This window comes from Pimephales promelas, chromosome 25 (genome assembly GCF_988280905.1).
Source record: "Pimephales promelas chromosome 25, fPimPro1.hap1.1, whole genome shotgun sequence".
In the NCBI taxonomy this organism is placed as follows: domain Eukaryota; kingdom Metazoa; phylum Chordata; class Actinopteri; order Cypriniformes; family Leuciscidae; genus Pimephales; species Pimephales promelas.
This window is the reverse complement of record NC_142793.1, coordinates 10105969-10122249: the sequence shown is the minus strand read 5'-3', so window position 1 is coordinate 10122249 and position 16281 is coordinate 10105969. Positions and strand designations below refer to the sequence as shown.

At 40.5% G+C, this 16281-nt stretch overlaps 1 protein-coding gene across 1 annotated transcript in view; it reads left to right on the top strand.

Annotated features, from left to right (window-relative positions):
- The window catches only part of osbpl5 (oxysterol binding protein-like 5), a 70523-nt gene that overhangs the window by 26189 nt on the left and 28053 nt on the right, over window positions 1-16281 (top strand). The window contains exon 2 of the mRNA XM_039663161.2: window positions 12934-13090. Within this exon, the coding sequence (XP_039519095.2) occupies window positions 12955-13090 (136 nt within the window). The 5' untranslated portion in view covers window positions 12934-12954. The remainder of the gene's footprint in view (window positions 1-12933; window positions 13091-16281) is intronic.

The window sequence follows — 16281 nt, the reverse complement described above, 5'->3', positions numbered from 1 at the left end:
AATCAAAAATATCTTTATTTGTGTTCCGAAGATGAACGAAGGTCTTACGGGGTTGGAACAGCATGGGGGTGAGTAATTAATGACTTAATTTTCATTTTTGGGTGAACTAACCCTTTAAGTATTAGGCCCTGTTTACATGAGAACGCTCGCGGGTGAAAACGTAAAAATATTTTATCAGATGTGCCTTTCGTTTACACGGCGACGGCGTTTTTGTGGCTTAAAAACGCAAAAAAGTGAAACCACCCTCCAGAGTGGAAATCTTTAAAACGCTCCACCGCCGCGTTACTGTGTAAATGGTAAAAACGCAAAAGTCTGCTTGAAAGAGAAGGTTGTACACAGGCGCGCGGGCTTGGTGTTGTTGTAGTATGCACTCTTAGCCGCCTGGAGTGCATACTACATTGAATTTTACACAGTTTTGCGTCACCATGCACGCGGATTTACAACACAAAACGCTCGTCTAAACGCAGACTAAAAAGTGATAACGCAACGCCACTTTTGCGTTTTCTCTTCAGAATCGTTTCTGACAGAACCCTGACAGTAATAATTTTAAAACCTGGCTTTGTTTCCATTTTAAAACCTGGCTTTAAAACCTCTTAAGTTCACCTAGAAATGAAAATGCTATCATCATTTACTCATCCTCAAGTTGTTTCAAACCTGTATGAATTTCTTTCTTCTGCTGAACACAAAATAATAAAAAAAATAATAATATTTTGAAGAATATAATTACAAACCCCATTGACTTACTCCAATACTGTTGTAGCCAACGGACCTCTCAACTGTTTGGTTACACCCATTCTTCAAAATGTCTTGTTTTGTGTTTAGCAGAAGAAAGATTTGAAAGATCGATACAGGTTTGGAACAACTTGAGTGTGAGTAAATAATGACAAAACTTTCATTTTGCGGTAAACTATCCCTTTAAGAATATATATTCTGTGGCATTCAGGGGTTACCCTGGCCTTCGAGAACAACATTTGCTCAGTTCCTTTAGCGACTGTATCCCTGAATAGCACCTAATCAAGCCTCTCAAGGAACATAATTGCTGCTTCTCAGACAAGAAAGTCAGAGTGAGCTCTGTCAGCCCCCAGGATGAAGGTACAAGCTAGTTCTGAGTGACCTTGTTATTGGTCATGCCCGCCCGCGAGGCAGAACACATCATTAATGGAGCTGAGAGTGCAGGGGCCATGCTGTCAGTCTATTTAAAGAGACTCAGTGGGAAGCCAATGTTTTTAGACTTTTCCCATGTGAGGGCCCAAAAATACCACCCTGATCTCCATTTAGCACACTTGCGAACCTTTAGGTTCAAACTTCAGTCTGACCTAACAACGCTAATATGAAGGCATCGCCTTCAGGTGTATATCTTAAGCCGGTTTAACCAGTTTAAAATCATGATGGGTTTGGATTTTTTACATTTCTTTTTAAGGCAGCAGCCAGCTATTTGCACTAATAACTAATTAACTAATAGTAGTATTTTCTTTGCACTAAGTGTAAATAGATGCTTAGAGACCCCACCACTACACCAACTATAACCCTACCTGTTCAACACTATTCCCACTATTAAATACCAATTTGGCATTTTATTTCCACTTTTCAAATATTTCAGAATTTTTATTTGAAGTATACTCCTCTCTAAACTGATATGCAATGGCAAAATGAGTTCGGAAAAAGACGGATTTAGTTGAGTCAACAGCAAACGTCACCAGCCTTACTCTCCACACTATTGATCCCGTAATCAGATGTGTTTTTTTGTCATTTTTTTCTGGCTCAGACAGTGGTGGGCGGGGTTAATGTAAATAACCTCTGCCAACAAGGCGGCCTATTTGCTTTAAGTGTAAATAGACACTCCTTTTTTTTAACTTGTTGTAAGAAACCCAACACCTTGCCCTGGTTCTTTGGAATAGTTTACGCTCATGCTAACCAAACAAAAAGCAATGTTATTTTTGACCACATTGAAGTCAATGGTAATTTGAGGGACAGGATTTTGAATATTGTTAGTAAATTGATGCTATTTTTGATCTATCAAGTTATTTTAAAAGAAAATGACCTTGACGGGTATTATGGATGAATACTGAGTTGACATTTTGAGAATCTCTGGTGGATATGCCTATGTTAAACTTATGAGCTCCTATAGGGCTACTTTTCTACATCTAGTAAAATTGAAAATGAGTATTTATAGTGCATTTTATTTGTATTTTATATATGTTTAGATTAGGGTATCTGTACTTTTAGTCAAGTGCTTGATTTGTGTACTTCATCCACCACTGGATATCATCACTTCAGACACACATGAAAGTCAAAAAGTCTCTCAAAATATCTGATATTTTTAATGACAAGTCAAGTTAGAAAAGGTTGTTAAATTTAATTTGGTGCGACTCTTCAAAAGCATAATAATTCATGATATTGGGAAAGAAAAATAGGTAGAAAAGTGATCTGAAAATTAAAGAGCTATTACATTTTGATAAATGATCATCAAGGCATTTTTTTTAATTATGTGCATCGATTAATCATGCACAATAAGACCAGGAACGTGCATTGAGAAAATGAATTGGATAAGTTTGATTACATGTTGACTTTGTCAATCCATTTGACATTTAACTAAATCCGTTTGTACATATCAAAGTCTCCCTTCTTTGTTTCATTCAGTCAGTTTCTTTGCGCTTCAGTGGAAGCTTCGGTTTGTGAAAATGAGGTCACCACATGATATATGTCAGAGACCTTGTGTCGTGAGATATGTCATGCTCTGTCTGCTGCTGTGGTGCCAATAGTCGTAAATAGGTCATTTGGCCAGGCCTTAAATCCAGTGCTAGTGTTGGATTAAAAGCCCAGTAAGGGTGGAGATTATCTGAACCCAGCAGGCGTGAAGTCCGTCTGTACACTGGGCGGTCCAGGGATCCACAGACAGACGTTCACTCAGTTGTCAAACAGGATCACGTCTCAAAGCTAATGGATATTGGATGGGTGAAAGCGTGGGGTTAAAACGAGTCTGCTTAACCCCTAAGACCCTGAAGGCAAAAAAAGTTATCATCAAGTTAAGTAAATGGTCTCAATTTACGAAGAATATAGATTTTGATTATGAGTGAACTGGTAACAACACCGGTGAGAAAACTCCAGAAAAGGCAATTTATTTTGTTTATATCCATGCTTGACTTGATGATTATTCGAAAGTGAATATGACAGGTTAAAAAACCAAGTTCAGGCTTGTTCACAAGCATGTCAACTGCATTTGGACCAAATTGTGCATTGATATGTCAAAGAAATCAAAAGTTACGGCATTTGAAACTATGGTAGCCTTTTTTCTCAAAATTAAAAAAAAAAAACTTACAATCAAGGAAGTTTTGTCCTTGTTTGGACTAATGTTTTTATATTCTATAGACTATTTTAAAGACTATTCTATGGCGCATCATCCCTAGTACCTACCATACACAAGAATGTGCCACATCCAGTTTCCATTGGTTGAGCTTTCATTGGAAAACACTGCATCATGATCTCAACGGCATGACCCACCCCCCAAACCAGTTCAGTGGAAGTTCTGCCCTCCACCTAATTTAATTGGTTAAGGTTACAGTGATGGGTTGGTTTAGGGATCAGTGTTTGGTGTAGGCAAATCAATACCGTGATTGACATGACCAATGCAATTGCAGGGTGAGAATTAACCTTTCGTTGGCTTTCCCCCCAAACAGCCATTGTCCATTCATACATCAACCGTTACTATGTAAGCAGTTCAGTCAAACATTGACTCCAAGCAAGATGGTGAAGCGGTGCGCCCACGGCGTTTGTAAATCGGGCACTAGGTATGCCAAGAGATTGTCTGGAGGAGTTGTGTTCTTTCCGTTTCCAAAGCCGAAAACCCAACGTGAGCGGTGCCTACAATGGATAAAACGGTGTGGACGGCCCCACTCCCAGTTAAATGTGTCGAACTCGCTTGAGACACTGAGATTAGTCAAAGAAACATGGAGAAAGCAGATTAAGAGGATCCACAAAGGAATTACATTTTCTAAAGGGTTGTTGTTAACCTAGCAGTTAACTAGCAGTGCAGCATCCGTAGCTACAGTTTAGCACGCTAGCAACGGGGAAAGCATGAAGCTTACTTGACAACATCAGTTCATATATCAATATCGTAACGAATAGAAATAACCTTAAATAATGTATGGTTATCTGCATCTTTCCGTATTTTATGCATAGTTACTTTTTAAATACGAAAATCGCATTCAGCATGACACGCAAGCGGTTGCCGTGGTAATGAACAAACTGCTTGTTAAAGCGACTGTATAATCCTGTATCTGAGGCAAAATTACTAAATATGCAGCGCGAGGGGGTGGGGGGGGGTGGGGGGATCACGCATCTCAACACGACTGGATCCCGGAAGTCCTATAGCTTTAGCCAAGCAGCGTGTCATGAAACTCCATGATGATTTTTTTTTTCAAGATTCTCTAGAATCATGTTATGTTGTGTGTGGGCTCATTTGAATGGAGACAACCTGCTCTAAATAAAGATTTACTATGGTTTACTATGGTCTAATTCTGCCATCATGTCCTTGCTTTTTCCTGATCTTGTGGAAGGATCATGGCAGAACCATGTTTTGCGTACAAGCGCATGGCCTGTTGTTTGGGCCATATGGGCTTGTGTTGTCTCATTAGGAAACCCCGCCCCCTTGTTATCCTCATCTTGTCATTATTACCTAGTCTGTCACCTGTTCCCCTCATTATTTTCTCCCTCTTTAATCCTCTTGTGTTTGCTGTCCTGTTTTGGTTCATTGTTTAACTGTGAGTAACCTGTAGAAAGTCTTGTCAAGAAAGAAGGGTTTGATCCTGTCTTAGTTGTTAGCTTATCGTCTGATTCTTAGTGTAGTGTTGTTTTTCCTGCCTCGTTTTGCCCCATCGTGGGTTTTGTGTTCTGTTTTTGTCATTAATAAATAAAATAAAATAAGCTTGAGTCATTTGCTGTCTGTTATTGGGTTTGTCCTTCATCCACATAATATCTGTATAATGTTTACATGCTCGTCTGTATATGGCACATTGGTAGAAACTTTTTACGGTTTACGCTGCGTGATTTTTATTTTATTTTATTTTTTTCTCCCAAGCCAGTTCAGTGGAATTCCCACCCTGCAGGCGATTCTAAAGATCGCATTGTTCATGTCAATCACTGTACTGATTGCCTACACCTAACACTGGTCCCTAAAGCAACCTGTCACTGTAACCTTAATCAATTAAATTAGGTTCAGGGTGGAATTTCCGAGATGGTCCTCACTGCAGAATATGAAATCCACGGTGAGGAGTCGGATCCGGATCCAGATCAAACTCCTCCCACCCTAAATATACCTAAACCTACCCAGCTCCACCCTATGATCCCTAAACCTACCCTTAAACCTACCAAGCTCCACCCCCTGATCCCTAAACCCACCCCTAAACCTACCCAGCTCCACCCCTGATCCCTAAACCCACCCTTAAACCTACCCAGCTCCACCCCTGATCCCTAAACCCACCCCTAAACCTACCCAGCTTCACCCCATGATCCCTAAACCCACCCATAAACCTACCCAGCTCCACCCCCTGATTTCCTAAACCCACCCCTAAACCTACCTAACTCCACCCCCTGATCCCTAAACCCACCCCTAAACCTACCCAGCTCCACCCCTGATCCCTAAACCCACCCCTAAACCTACCCAGCTCCACCCCCTGATCCCTAAACCCACCCCTTAAACCTACCCAGCCTCCCCCCTGATCCCTAAACCCACCCTTAAACCTACCCAGCTCCACCCCTGATCCCTAAACCTACCCAGCTCCACCCCCTGATCCCTAAACCTACCCAGCCCCACCCCCTGATCCCTAAACCCACCCCTAAATCTACCTAGCTCCACCCCTGATCCCTAAACCCACCCCTAAACCTACCCAGCTCCACCCCCTGTTTCCTAAACCCAACCCTAAACCTACCTAGCTCCACCCCTGATCCCTAAACCCACCCCTAAACCTACCCAACTCCACCCCTCAGATCTAGATCCGACTCCACCCCCTGGATCTTGTGTACTGCAATGAGGTGCTACTGGAATTTCCGCTAAACTGGTTTGGAGGGGAAAAAGGCCTGGAGAGAGGATTTACTATGGTTTGCACTAGTCAATTTACTGGTATTTGCGCCATTATTTAATGCACCAAAAAAGCGTGTCTTAAACCAGACGCTAATTTGCGCTGCTCCTGGTAGATTGCTTTGGTCATTATGGAAATGATCTGACTGCGTCTATGTTCTTTAATGTATGCGTCGTCAGTAGCTTTCCACTCCCAGCTGAGCTTTTTCGAATTGCGCTCTGTTTAGTAAATCTGGCCCTAAATATTTTATTTTCATTTAGTGAAACTGTGTTGAACACATGCTTTGATTATATTTGCCTAGATTTTTCACCATACACTAATAATTGCGCGGTTTAAATCTGAACTAAAGTGTATTAGGCAAAAGTGTTGTCTAACTTCACTCTGGTACTTTTACACTGAGATCCATTGAGTTGTCATAGCCGCGCTAGCCGTGTCAACCTCTCTCGGGATTTAGTCTCCTTGCTGGCTTTGTTCATAAGCGATTAAAGATGTCAGCTGCCCGGATAAAGGGTTGTTTTCTTCTGAAGTCTCAGTAGGGAGTGTTTTGAATCTGCTGTGGAGTGCCAAGACCTTAAATCAAGAGTTGCCGGGTCACAGAAGGACGGACGCTCGGTAGGCTGGGCCGACGGTGGCTTGGCATCGCTCTTGTTGTTCTGTTCAGATTTTGACCATTCATTTACTCGTCTCAGTTTAAAGATTACTAGAGTGGATCAGAGTGCAGGCATGCAGGGTCAAAACCCTCATCAAATTATGATGACTGCCATCTATGATGGAAACCTTTAAACAATGGCTGTTTGCACGAATCAGGCACGCACACACAATGGGCCTTTTTACAGTTTCTCTCTGTAAATATAGAGTGACTCCAAGAGTGTCACAAGAAATGAATGGCTCGTCTGTAAAACTTTAGGCTGTTTTTGTATGAATAATGGCAGCGTATTATTTTGCTGGCACTTTTATTGCAAACCACCACTAGATCTGCGTTTACTTTGTTCGCCTAAATCTAAAATTGAACGTGGCAGTTTGTTAAATTTAGAATTACAATCATTATTAGCCATGCCCGTTTCGGTGTAGGAATTGTCATATCAATAAATGAGCTTTTGAGACACTTAATAAGACCATGAAATGCCTCATGGCCTATCAGCCAGGTCTTTGTAAATGGAAAAATGGTAAAGGGACTGCATTTATATAGCGCTTTCACTGACCCAATGGCCACCAAAGCGCTTAACATTTGCCTCACATTCACCCATTCACACACCGACAGCGGTGTCAGCCATACAGCTCATCGGGAGCAGCTGAGGTTGGTCAGGTGGAACTGGGGATTGAACCACCAACCTTCTGGTTGTAGGAAACCTACATGAACCACTGAGCCACTGCCGCCCCATAACACAAAGACATTTTCGTTTAACATTACAAACACGTCCTTTTTGTAGGCGAGTTGGTTTAAACTTATACCCTTTTCAAGAAAAGTCTACATTGAATGACTGAATGAAAAAATGTGGTGTAACCATCTAATGAAAAGTCTTAAAGGCACAATATGTAAGATATTTGGATTCAAATATCCAAAACCAACTTGAATAGTGTTATGTATTTTGTTGACTTGTGTACTTACATTATCCTAGGTGTTTCCAAAAATGTTTAAATCCAGAGAAATAAGTCATTTTAACCAAGACATGGACAGTGTCATTGTGTCGACTGTCGGTGACATCATACCCGCGTTTCCGTTGTTTTATTAGAATAGGTAACAACTGTTTGGATATATCATAAATATCTTTAGATATCTGGGGAGTCTCAGCACATGGCATTTAACAGCCTTAACTGTCCTAAAAGGTGAAATTGTCCCCTCCAAACGAGGTGATTTTGTTGGTCAGACCAGAATTTAAAAAAATATTAATAAGCATTAAAGCAGTTTTATAGCCTGGCTTATGAATTTGAGGCGTGGTTTACGTGGTTTGCCTAGAGCCGTTTATTGGGTGCTACGAATGTCTGTCGGGGGGTGGGGGGGGGGGGGGGGGTGGGGTGGGGCAGGGGGATCATTGCCCCCCCGGTGCCTGAAAAGGGTAGTCGCATTTTCTTAAAAAAGCTGTAAAAAAAAAAAAAACTACCTACCCCAATCTCTATAAACAGTTATCGCTCACTCTGTCGATTGTGTCATCTACCTATGAGAGAAGCTTCTCTGCGATGAGGAGGATAAGGAACTGGCTGCCAGGTTGAGCAGGCAGGTTTTCGTCTCTTGCGATCCTTCACATTGAAAGCGACATAACGGCCAAGCTCTCACCTGAGACCATTATTGACGTATATGCAGTACGCAAAAAACTAAAATTACTGTTGCACTAGTCTGGACAATGTCTAGGTCTGTAAGTTATTTTATTTTTTTTTCTGCCAAATAACTGCTTAAGCTGGAGAGATGTGCTGTCAATATGTTTCAAATGTGGAGAATAGGCTAGCATATTTTGTGACTGTTCATTTTTCCCGTGTCTTACAATGTTTTAAATGTTTCATGAAGTATAAATGCGAAATATAGTTTTTTTTAATCACTCTCATTGCCACAATGTGTTTTGAAAAAAGTAAAGAAAACTTTAAAAATCTTGTCGATTTGGTTGAAGATAATATTTTAACAGGGCAAAAGTGGTACACGTTTCATGATCCTAATCACGAAGATGTGACGCAAAGTCAAGTGGTTGTTTATGCGAATTTCTAACTGTTTACAATGAAATAAAGGCAATCAAATATGATTGTATTGTTTTACTGTTTTTTCTTGGGTTAAAAATAAATATGTTTTTTTAGCATGTTTGTTTTGTCCATATGTGCTACCATGTAGGTCAGCTGCTACAATGATTTTTTATTTTTTTTTTTCCCTGGCTGGAATGTCAAACTCCGCCTATGTGTTAGGCTAACGTTAGCCTAACGTTATATTAGAGATGTTAAAGATAACGTTCAAATACGTTGTTGACTTAACTTAGAACAGATGTAGACATCCGTGTTTGGGTTGTGTTGGTGTTGTGGTCTACTGCATAGCTTAATTGCATTACTTAATCCAGAGCAGATACTTATTTCGGTTGAGATGTGGCTTGGGAATAGGGTTGGGTATCGTTTGAATTTGAACGATTCTGATTCCGATTCTCAATTCCTTGTTTCGATTCCGGTTCCTAACGATTCTCGATTCCGATTCTTTTAAGAGGCAGGGTCAAAAAAGTTTAGCTAACCTTGCTAACCAACGGCCTTTCTGAAGGAAATACTCCTTCTGTCACAAAGTTTGCATTTTTCTGAGATTTCGTTATTTTTAGAAAAGTGAAGCCACAGTTTGGACCGCCGTCGTAAGCTTCTCATATTCGACTCGCGCGGTTATGCCAACACTTCCGGTAGACGCTTCTTCGTTTGTCTTGTTCAGCGGGTTCTTCTTCCGCTCGGCGGACTGTGAATATCGAAACTAGGAATCGAAATTTTAACTTTTGAACGATTCCGGGAAAGAATGAAAAGTTAGTCCCGGTTCCAATCGATACTCAATTCTCGATACCCAACCCTACTTGGGAAAGAGTAAAAAAATACACACCGTCGCCCAGCCTCTCGGGATACCTAGTGTCGGAGTTGCATGTACCCCATGCACACAATTTGACCAATTTAAACGTAAAATGAAGAGAAAAAAACATGACTCACTACCATGCATTCCAATGGACGTGGAAGCAGAGAATGTCAGAGTGTATTGGGTTAGCTATGCGCACTGTGATTGGCTCATCACGTTTGGGGGCGTGGCTTAGCCATAGGTCAATTATAACAGAAATTTGGCGAGGAAAAAGAAATTAGACAAGGACGAAGACGATGGCTCAGAGATTTATTTGTGTTCTAAACTACTTAGAACAATATCCAAGGCTGTATCGAAAGGTAACTTCGCATCTGCTGCCATGTTGGATCCATAGGTATAAACAAACTGCTTCGGTGTGTCGCATAGTAGACGACGTTATCGTCTTGCTGCTCCCTCCCCGTTCTGTGATTGGTCCCCTCGCTGAGGTGAAAATTTGAATAAAATCACGCCGCGCATAAGCAGTATGGGGAAACCCAGGCTAGCAGTTTTATTGATTTTTTTTTATATATATATATATAGAATAATGTTTTTAAAAGATTGTGCCAGGTTTCTTTTCATAATTTTTTTTTTTTTAAAGATTTTTTTAGTATGGTATAAGGAGTTATCACTTTATCCCCCCCAAAATATCAAAATTAATTTTAACACATGATCTAAAAGCATGCTCATTATAGAAGCTTTTGCACTGAAGTCATCGTACAGAATTTTGTTTCATGTACTTTTGAATAAATTATTAGTTTGGACAAAAACAACATCATTGATCTCTATACGACTTGGAGCCATTCTGAAAGTTTTATGTGATTGTTTTGGCCATCATTCATTTTATTTCTATTTTATTTTATTGTTTTGTGTTCCATGGAGGAAAAAAACTCAAACGAATATGAAACGAGTTAACGATTTTCATTTTTGAGTGAACCTGTTCCTTTAACATTGGAAAAAATCTCTTTTGTCATTTTCATGTATATAAAAGGGCTTTTTTACATTCTTTTTGCAGTTTGTTTTGTCTATTCAGGATGTGTTTTCGTCTCTCAGCCGCTCATAGTCTTATAAACAAATGTAAAACTGAACAGCAGCCAGATGCACGGCCAATTGAATCCATCCCGCCCTGCCCTGAGCTGTGATTGGTTCTTCTGGCTGGCTGGCCACACGCAGGGTGGGGTTCATTACCCTGCAGAGCACTAGTGAGAGAGAGAGAGAGGTAGAGTGGGGTTTGTAACTGTGCACCTTACAGACGGCAGCTCCCACACCCCCCCGTCAGACCCACACTGCAGCAGAAAGACTATTTTTAGCTCCTTTACATGAGAAGGAGTGATGCTGGGAACTTGATTCAGATGCTCTGCAACTAAAAGCTCATGCTGCTTTGATTAGTGTCATCTTATGTAACCTTAAACCTTTCATTTCGCAGCCCTAGATTTCAAAACTATGTATCTAAAGAATGCATGTAGGTAATGTAGTGATTTAAGGAATAAGGTATGTAAGTTTTTAGGACTTATAGGGCCCTATTTTAATGACCTAAGCACATGGTCTAAAGCGCAGGGCACTTGGGAATCAACTTTTATTGGTTTAAAGGGATAGTTCACTTTGAAATTAATTTTTGATATGTTTTATCTTACCTCAAGGGGATCCAAGATGTAGGTGTCTTTGTTTCCACAGCATTTTCAATTTTGACATTTTTTGGCCAAACCGTTGTTGTCTGTCAGTCATACACTGGAGGTGAAGGGGGTCCTCAATCGGTTCACCTCAAAAAGCATGCACAGAGAAGTCAAAATTAAACATGATTTAATGACTCGTAAATGTAAGTTCACATTGATGGCCTAAGACACGAAAGGAGCGGTTTGTGTGAGAAAACGCATGCGCGTAAGTGATCGCTTGCGTGCCTACGTCACTCTTTGTTTATACAGAAATTTCGAAAGTTTTACCTTTCACTAAAGATATTTAGATATACCGGAAACCGCAATGGAAGACGATTTCGGTATATCTAAATATGTTTAGTAAAAGGTAAAACTTCCGAAATCTCCGCGTAAATATTGAGTGACGTCACACGCAAGCGATCACTTCCGGCGTAACATTGAACTGATTCAGTTCGGTTCAGTTGGACATTGAACAACTGATTCAGATCATTTGGATTACACGAGGTAAAAACGATATAAATACTGTTCGTTTTCTCACACAAACCGCTCGTTTCGTGTCTTAGGCCATCAATGTGTACTTACATTTACGAGTCATTAAATTATGTTTAATTTTGACTTCTCTGTGCATGCTTTTTGGTGGACCCCCTTAGCCTCCAGTGTATGACTGATAGACAACAATGGTTTGACTGAAAAATGTCAAAATTGAAAATACTGTGGAAACAAAGACACCTACATCTTGGATGCCCTTGAGGTAAGCTAAAACATATCAAACATTCATTTCAAAGTGAACTATCCCTTTAACACCGGAAAAATGGTCTGTGCACCCGGCACATGGTCCAAAAGGGTTGTCCCTTTTCTCTTAATGAGTAATGGGTGTGTTTTGGGCATAACGTGCAATAAACCAATCATAGTCTCGTCTCCCATTCCCTTTAAAAGCCAGTTGCGCTCATGCCATGGCGGATTCGCTATTTACATTGCGAAGACTGAACGCTTCTCCAGAGAGGAAACGGATCTGCTCATGAGTGAGATTAAAGTGTGACTGACATGACACGTTACATAATTTCCCTACAATTTGATTGGTTCAGTTTGTAAAACCAACCCGCCTAAAGGGGCATATTACATATTACTAAACAACAAGACTGCTTGTGGTTGATTATGAAATCTGTATACACTCATGGATGGATGGATGGGGTTATGATTATGAGAATCAGTATGGATTCAGTAAGTTTTTGTTTTGTTTTTTGAAGGACTGATTCGTTTTTTTTAATGATTAATTGGAAAACACATTATAAAGTTGTGTTTTCTTGCCATTATTTTCTTTTAGACGGCACTCTCCTCACTAGAATCAGTTCAGTTTGCAAACTCCCATCTACAGACTTCTTCGATTCTGTCTGCTGCTCTTCTCATATAGCAATAATTTTTGTGTTGCATAAGCTTCCTGGAACAGTTTCATCCGGACGCATGGATTTGCTCACACACTCCCACTTTGCTTTGCTGATTATCTATTACCTCTGTTAAGGAAAAGAGCTGCATAACACTGCAGCATTAACTTTAATTTGCGTGTGTATGTGTGTGATGATCCATTAGTATTTCGGTGCATTACGCTGCTAGCTACACACTATAATGCTATTCCTTTATTCTCCTGCAGGTGGACAGACTGGCTGACACAATGAAGGAGGAGAACTTGTTCCGCAGACGGTTCTCTCTCTGTCCCACAGCCACTACCCCTCCCCAGATCGACCCGCGTGTACTGACCCGCAACCTGTCCTATGGAGGAGACCATGAACTGTACCCACTCAGCCCAGGTATCCATTCTATTCTTAAATGTGTGGAAGCATTACGTCCTTTGAGCTCAAGAGACGTGGAGGAGCTCACTGCTTTTATGTAACTACGGTCATGGTAAACAGTAGAACAACCTCATTCATAGTGCATTTAGCTTCATTAATATTCCACAATGTAATGCTCTGGCAATCACCTAAAGCACTGTAGGAATCGCACGACATGCTACGAATAGGGGATGCAATGGTTAAAAATGACTCGTGGTTTGGTTTGTATCACCGTTTTAGGGTCACGATTTTGGTACGGTTTGGTATTTGACTACTGTCAAATTAAAGTAAAGAACATAACAAATCAAACTACAAGGTATAGCACAAACAAAATACAATAGAGCAAAGATATAAATAGTGCTTTTCACATGTAAAATAACACTGCATATACAGTAATCTTCACTGTATAATAAATAAAGATTAATCCTTAAAAAAGCTAGAAGAGCTGAAGAGCAGTGAGTGGTTTCTTTGTCTTTTGTTGTCTGATTAGCATTAAAAACGTAGACAGCTGCAGGAATGTTAGGTTGCTGTCACTTTAAAGAGTAACTAAACCCTAAACTAACTTTTTTTAGTTAATGATCTGTAAGAATGGATCTTTATTAATACCAGTCATTGATTCAAGTAACTTTTTTTGACATTTGTGTATAAAGTGTTCTATTTCTACAATATATGGCGTTAAAACGTCTTAGTGCTGCCCTCTTCAGGTTGAACGGTGGTTACTGCAGTTGAATTTTCTAATTGGATGTTAGCGGTTCTTTGTGACGTACGCAGGTTTCAGCTTACCACGCTCTTGGTATGAGCTACGCCCTTGGCAGTATTTAACACAGCTTGTTTCGTCAAAACCACTGTAGCGAATCAGGAGTTGGAATTGCGAGTATTGAAAACGATCAGCATCTATTTCGTCCCCTCTATCTCCGCTGGGGTCTGCCCACTTTTTCAGCATTTTTCAAATATTGCCAGTGGGTGGAGTCAGGCTCTGACCAGGGGTTCATGGTACGTTCTATTATTCATCCGTCTCGGAGATCCGAATCGGACGACAGACGTTGCCTAGCAACACGCCCCCTTTCCTCGGATTTCTCCTCTCGGTCGTCGGACAACCGTCCTCCGCAAGAATTCTGTTTCGGAATTCAAAATGGCTGCGCCCTGTGACTTGTAAGAATGAATTGTTTTCATTGTTTTTGAACCGCTTTGGTATTTTAAATGACGATTGTAATCACTCGTATTACTGCGTCCCCTGTAGGAATGGGAATCGGTTGTTGTGAGTGCAATTACTAATGTTGCGTGCGTTGCTAACAGAAGATTATCATGAAAAACATTAAATAAAGTGAACATTTTCAAGTTCAAATGGCTGCGTGTTGATAAGGTGTAGTCATAATATTTTTTTTTTAATGTAAGTGCCTGGTACTCGGCCAGTGCTACCATTATAACAGCTTTCCGGGTGGCGTCCATTTTTTTTTTCTCCGACTCGGACACGCAAAACAAATAGAACGCTTGAAGTGTGGACGTGACATCATATCCGAGGTCCGAGTCGGTTCGTTGGGTATAATAGAACGCACCAGTCGATACATCTCATGTTGCTCAGCAACGTTAGCGCGGCACACACAAACACACCAGGCTTGTACGAGATGGTTCGGCACTGCAAATCTCGAACTGAGTGAGCGATTCAGAAAACATTAGAAAAAGATTCGATTCAAAAGCAGAAGGAGTCGTAAACTCTCCAAACACTCCTGCAGCTCCGATCAGTCCACGCTCCGATGCATCTCGATTCGAACCAGCCTTCTATCAACATTGGCGGTTTTTGCGTTACTATTTATGCTCATGGCTTTGCAAACCTACATCGGTATCCAAACACGGCGAATCCAGCACGTCCGTGCAGCTCGCCGTAACTTGCATTAGCGGAGATTACAATTGAGCTGCTATTAGAATGATTAGCTGCTATTTAAAAAATGGCGGTCACAAGTTTCTATTCTACTCGAAACTGAAACTGAAATCAGTCTTTCTGCTTGCTAATTCTGCCATGGCGTGAGCGCAACTGGCTTTTAAAGGGAATGGGAGATGAGACTCTGATTGGTTTATTGCACGTTACGCCCAAAACACACCCATTACTCATTAAGAGAATTGGAAGAACCCTTTTAGACCATGCGCCGGGTGTGCAGACCATTTTTATATCGTTAAACTAGAAAAAGTGAATTCGCACTTGCGCCCTAATAAGGCCCTTGATGTTGTTAATGTCCTAATGTTATTTTATGATACTCATAAGCATTCAGGTCGGGTGAATATAAATGAATGATGTTAGCAAACTGAATTTAACCTAAGAAATAAAACCTAAGTTCTAAATAGTGTTTAAAAAAACAAGACAATTGCGTTCAACTCTTTATTACCCAGATAGCAAACTGACATTGAATCAACGTGGAAATATGACATCGAAACAACGTTGATCTGACATTGTTTTGCTCATCGAATTAACGTTGAACCAACGTCAGACGCGTCATTCTTTCAAAACTAACGGAAAATCAACTTGAAATCAACGCGTTGTTTCAACGTTATGAAAGCAAACCAATTTTCGATTTTCATTTAGCTTTGAAGAATGCCGCGTCTGACGTTGGTTCAACGTTAATTCGATGAGCAAAATCAACGTTGTTTCAATGTCATGAGAGACGTCGTTTCCACGTTGATTCAATGTCAGTTTGCTATCTGGGTATATATCCAGGCGCTATGCGTTATTCCTTAAATAGAAACTCCTTCGACCTCCTACTTGGAGTAAAAGATCTCAGAGAGACTAAAAACTGTTAAAATATAACAGATAGCATCTGGTTAGTAGCTGTTGCAGTGCTGCTTATGTTATCTAACTGTAATTAAAGTCTATAACTATAACACGCTTCAACTAATTAATCAACGAATGCGGTAAAATCTCAAAATATGCAGTAATTTCATTAACTTTCCAGCGAGTGTGCTTGAGACACACTGAAATGAATGGGGTTCAATGCAGGAACTATTGTTTGTTTGGAAGTATTGGTTGCTCCATGACACGCTTTACTTCTGCATTCCTTAATTCCTATAGAAGCCTATGGGAGTGTCTCTGTTAACGGCTACAAACCATCCCTGTCAACCACTCAGAACACCATAGCAACTGCATAGCAATGCCCTGACAACCACTTAGAATATCATAG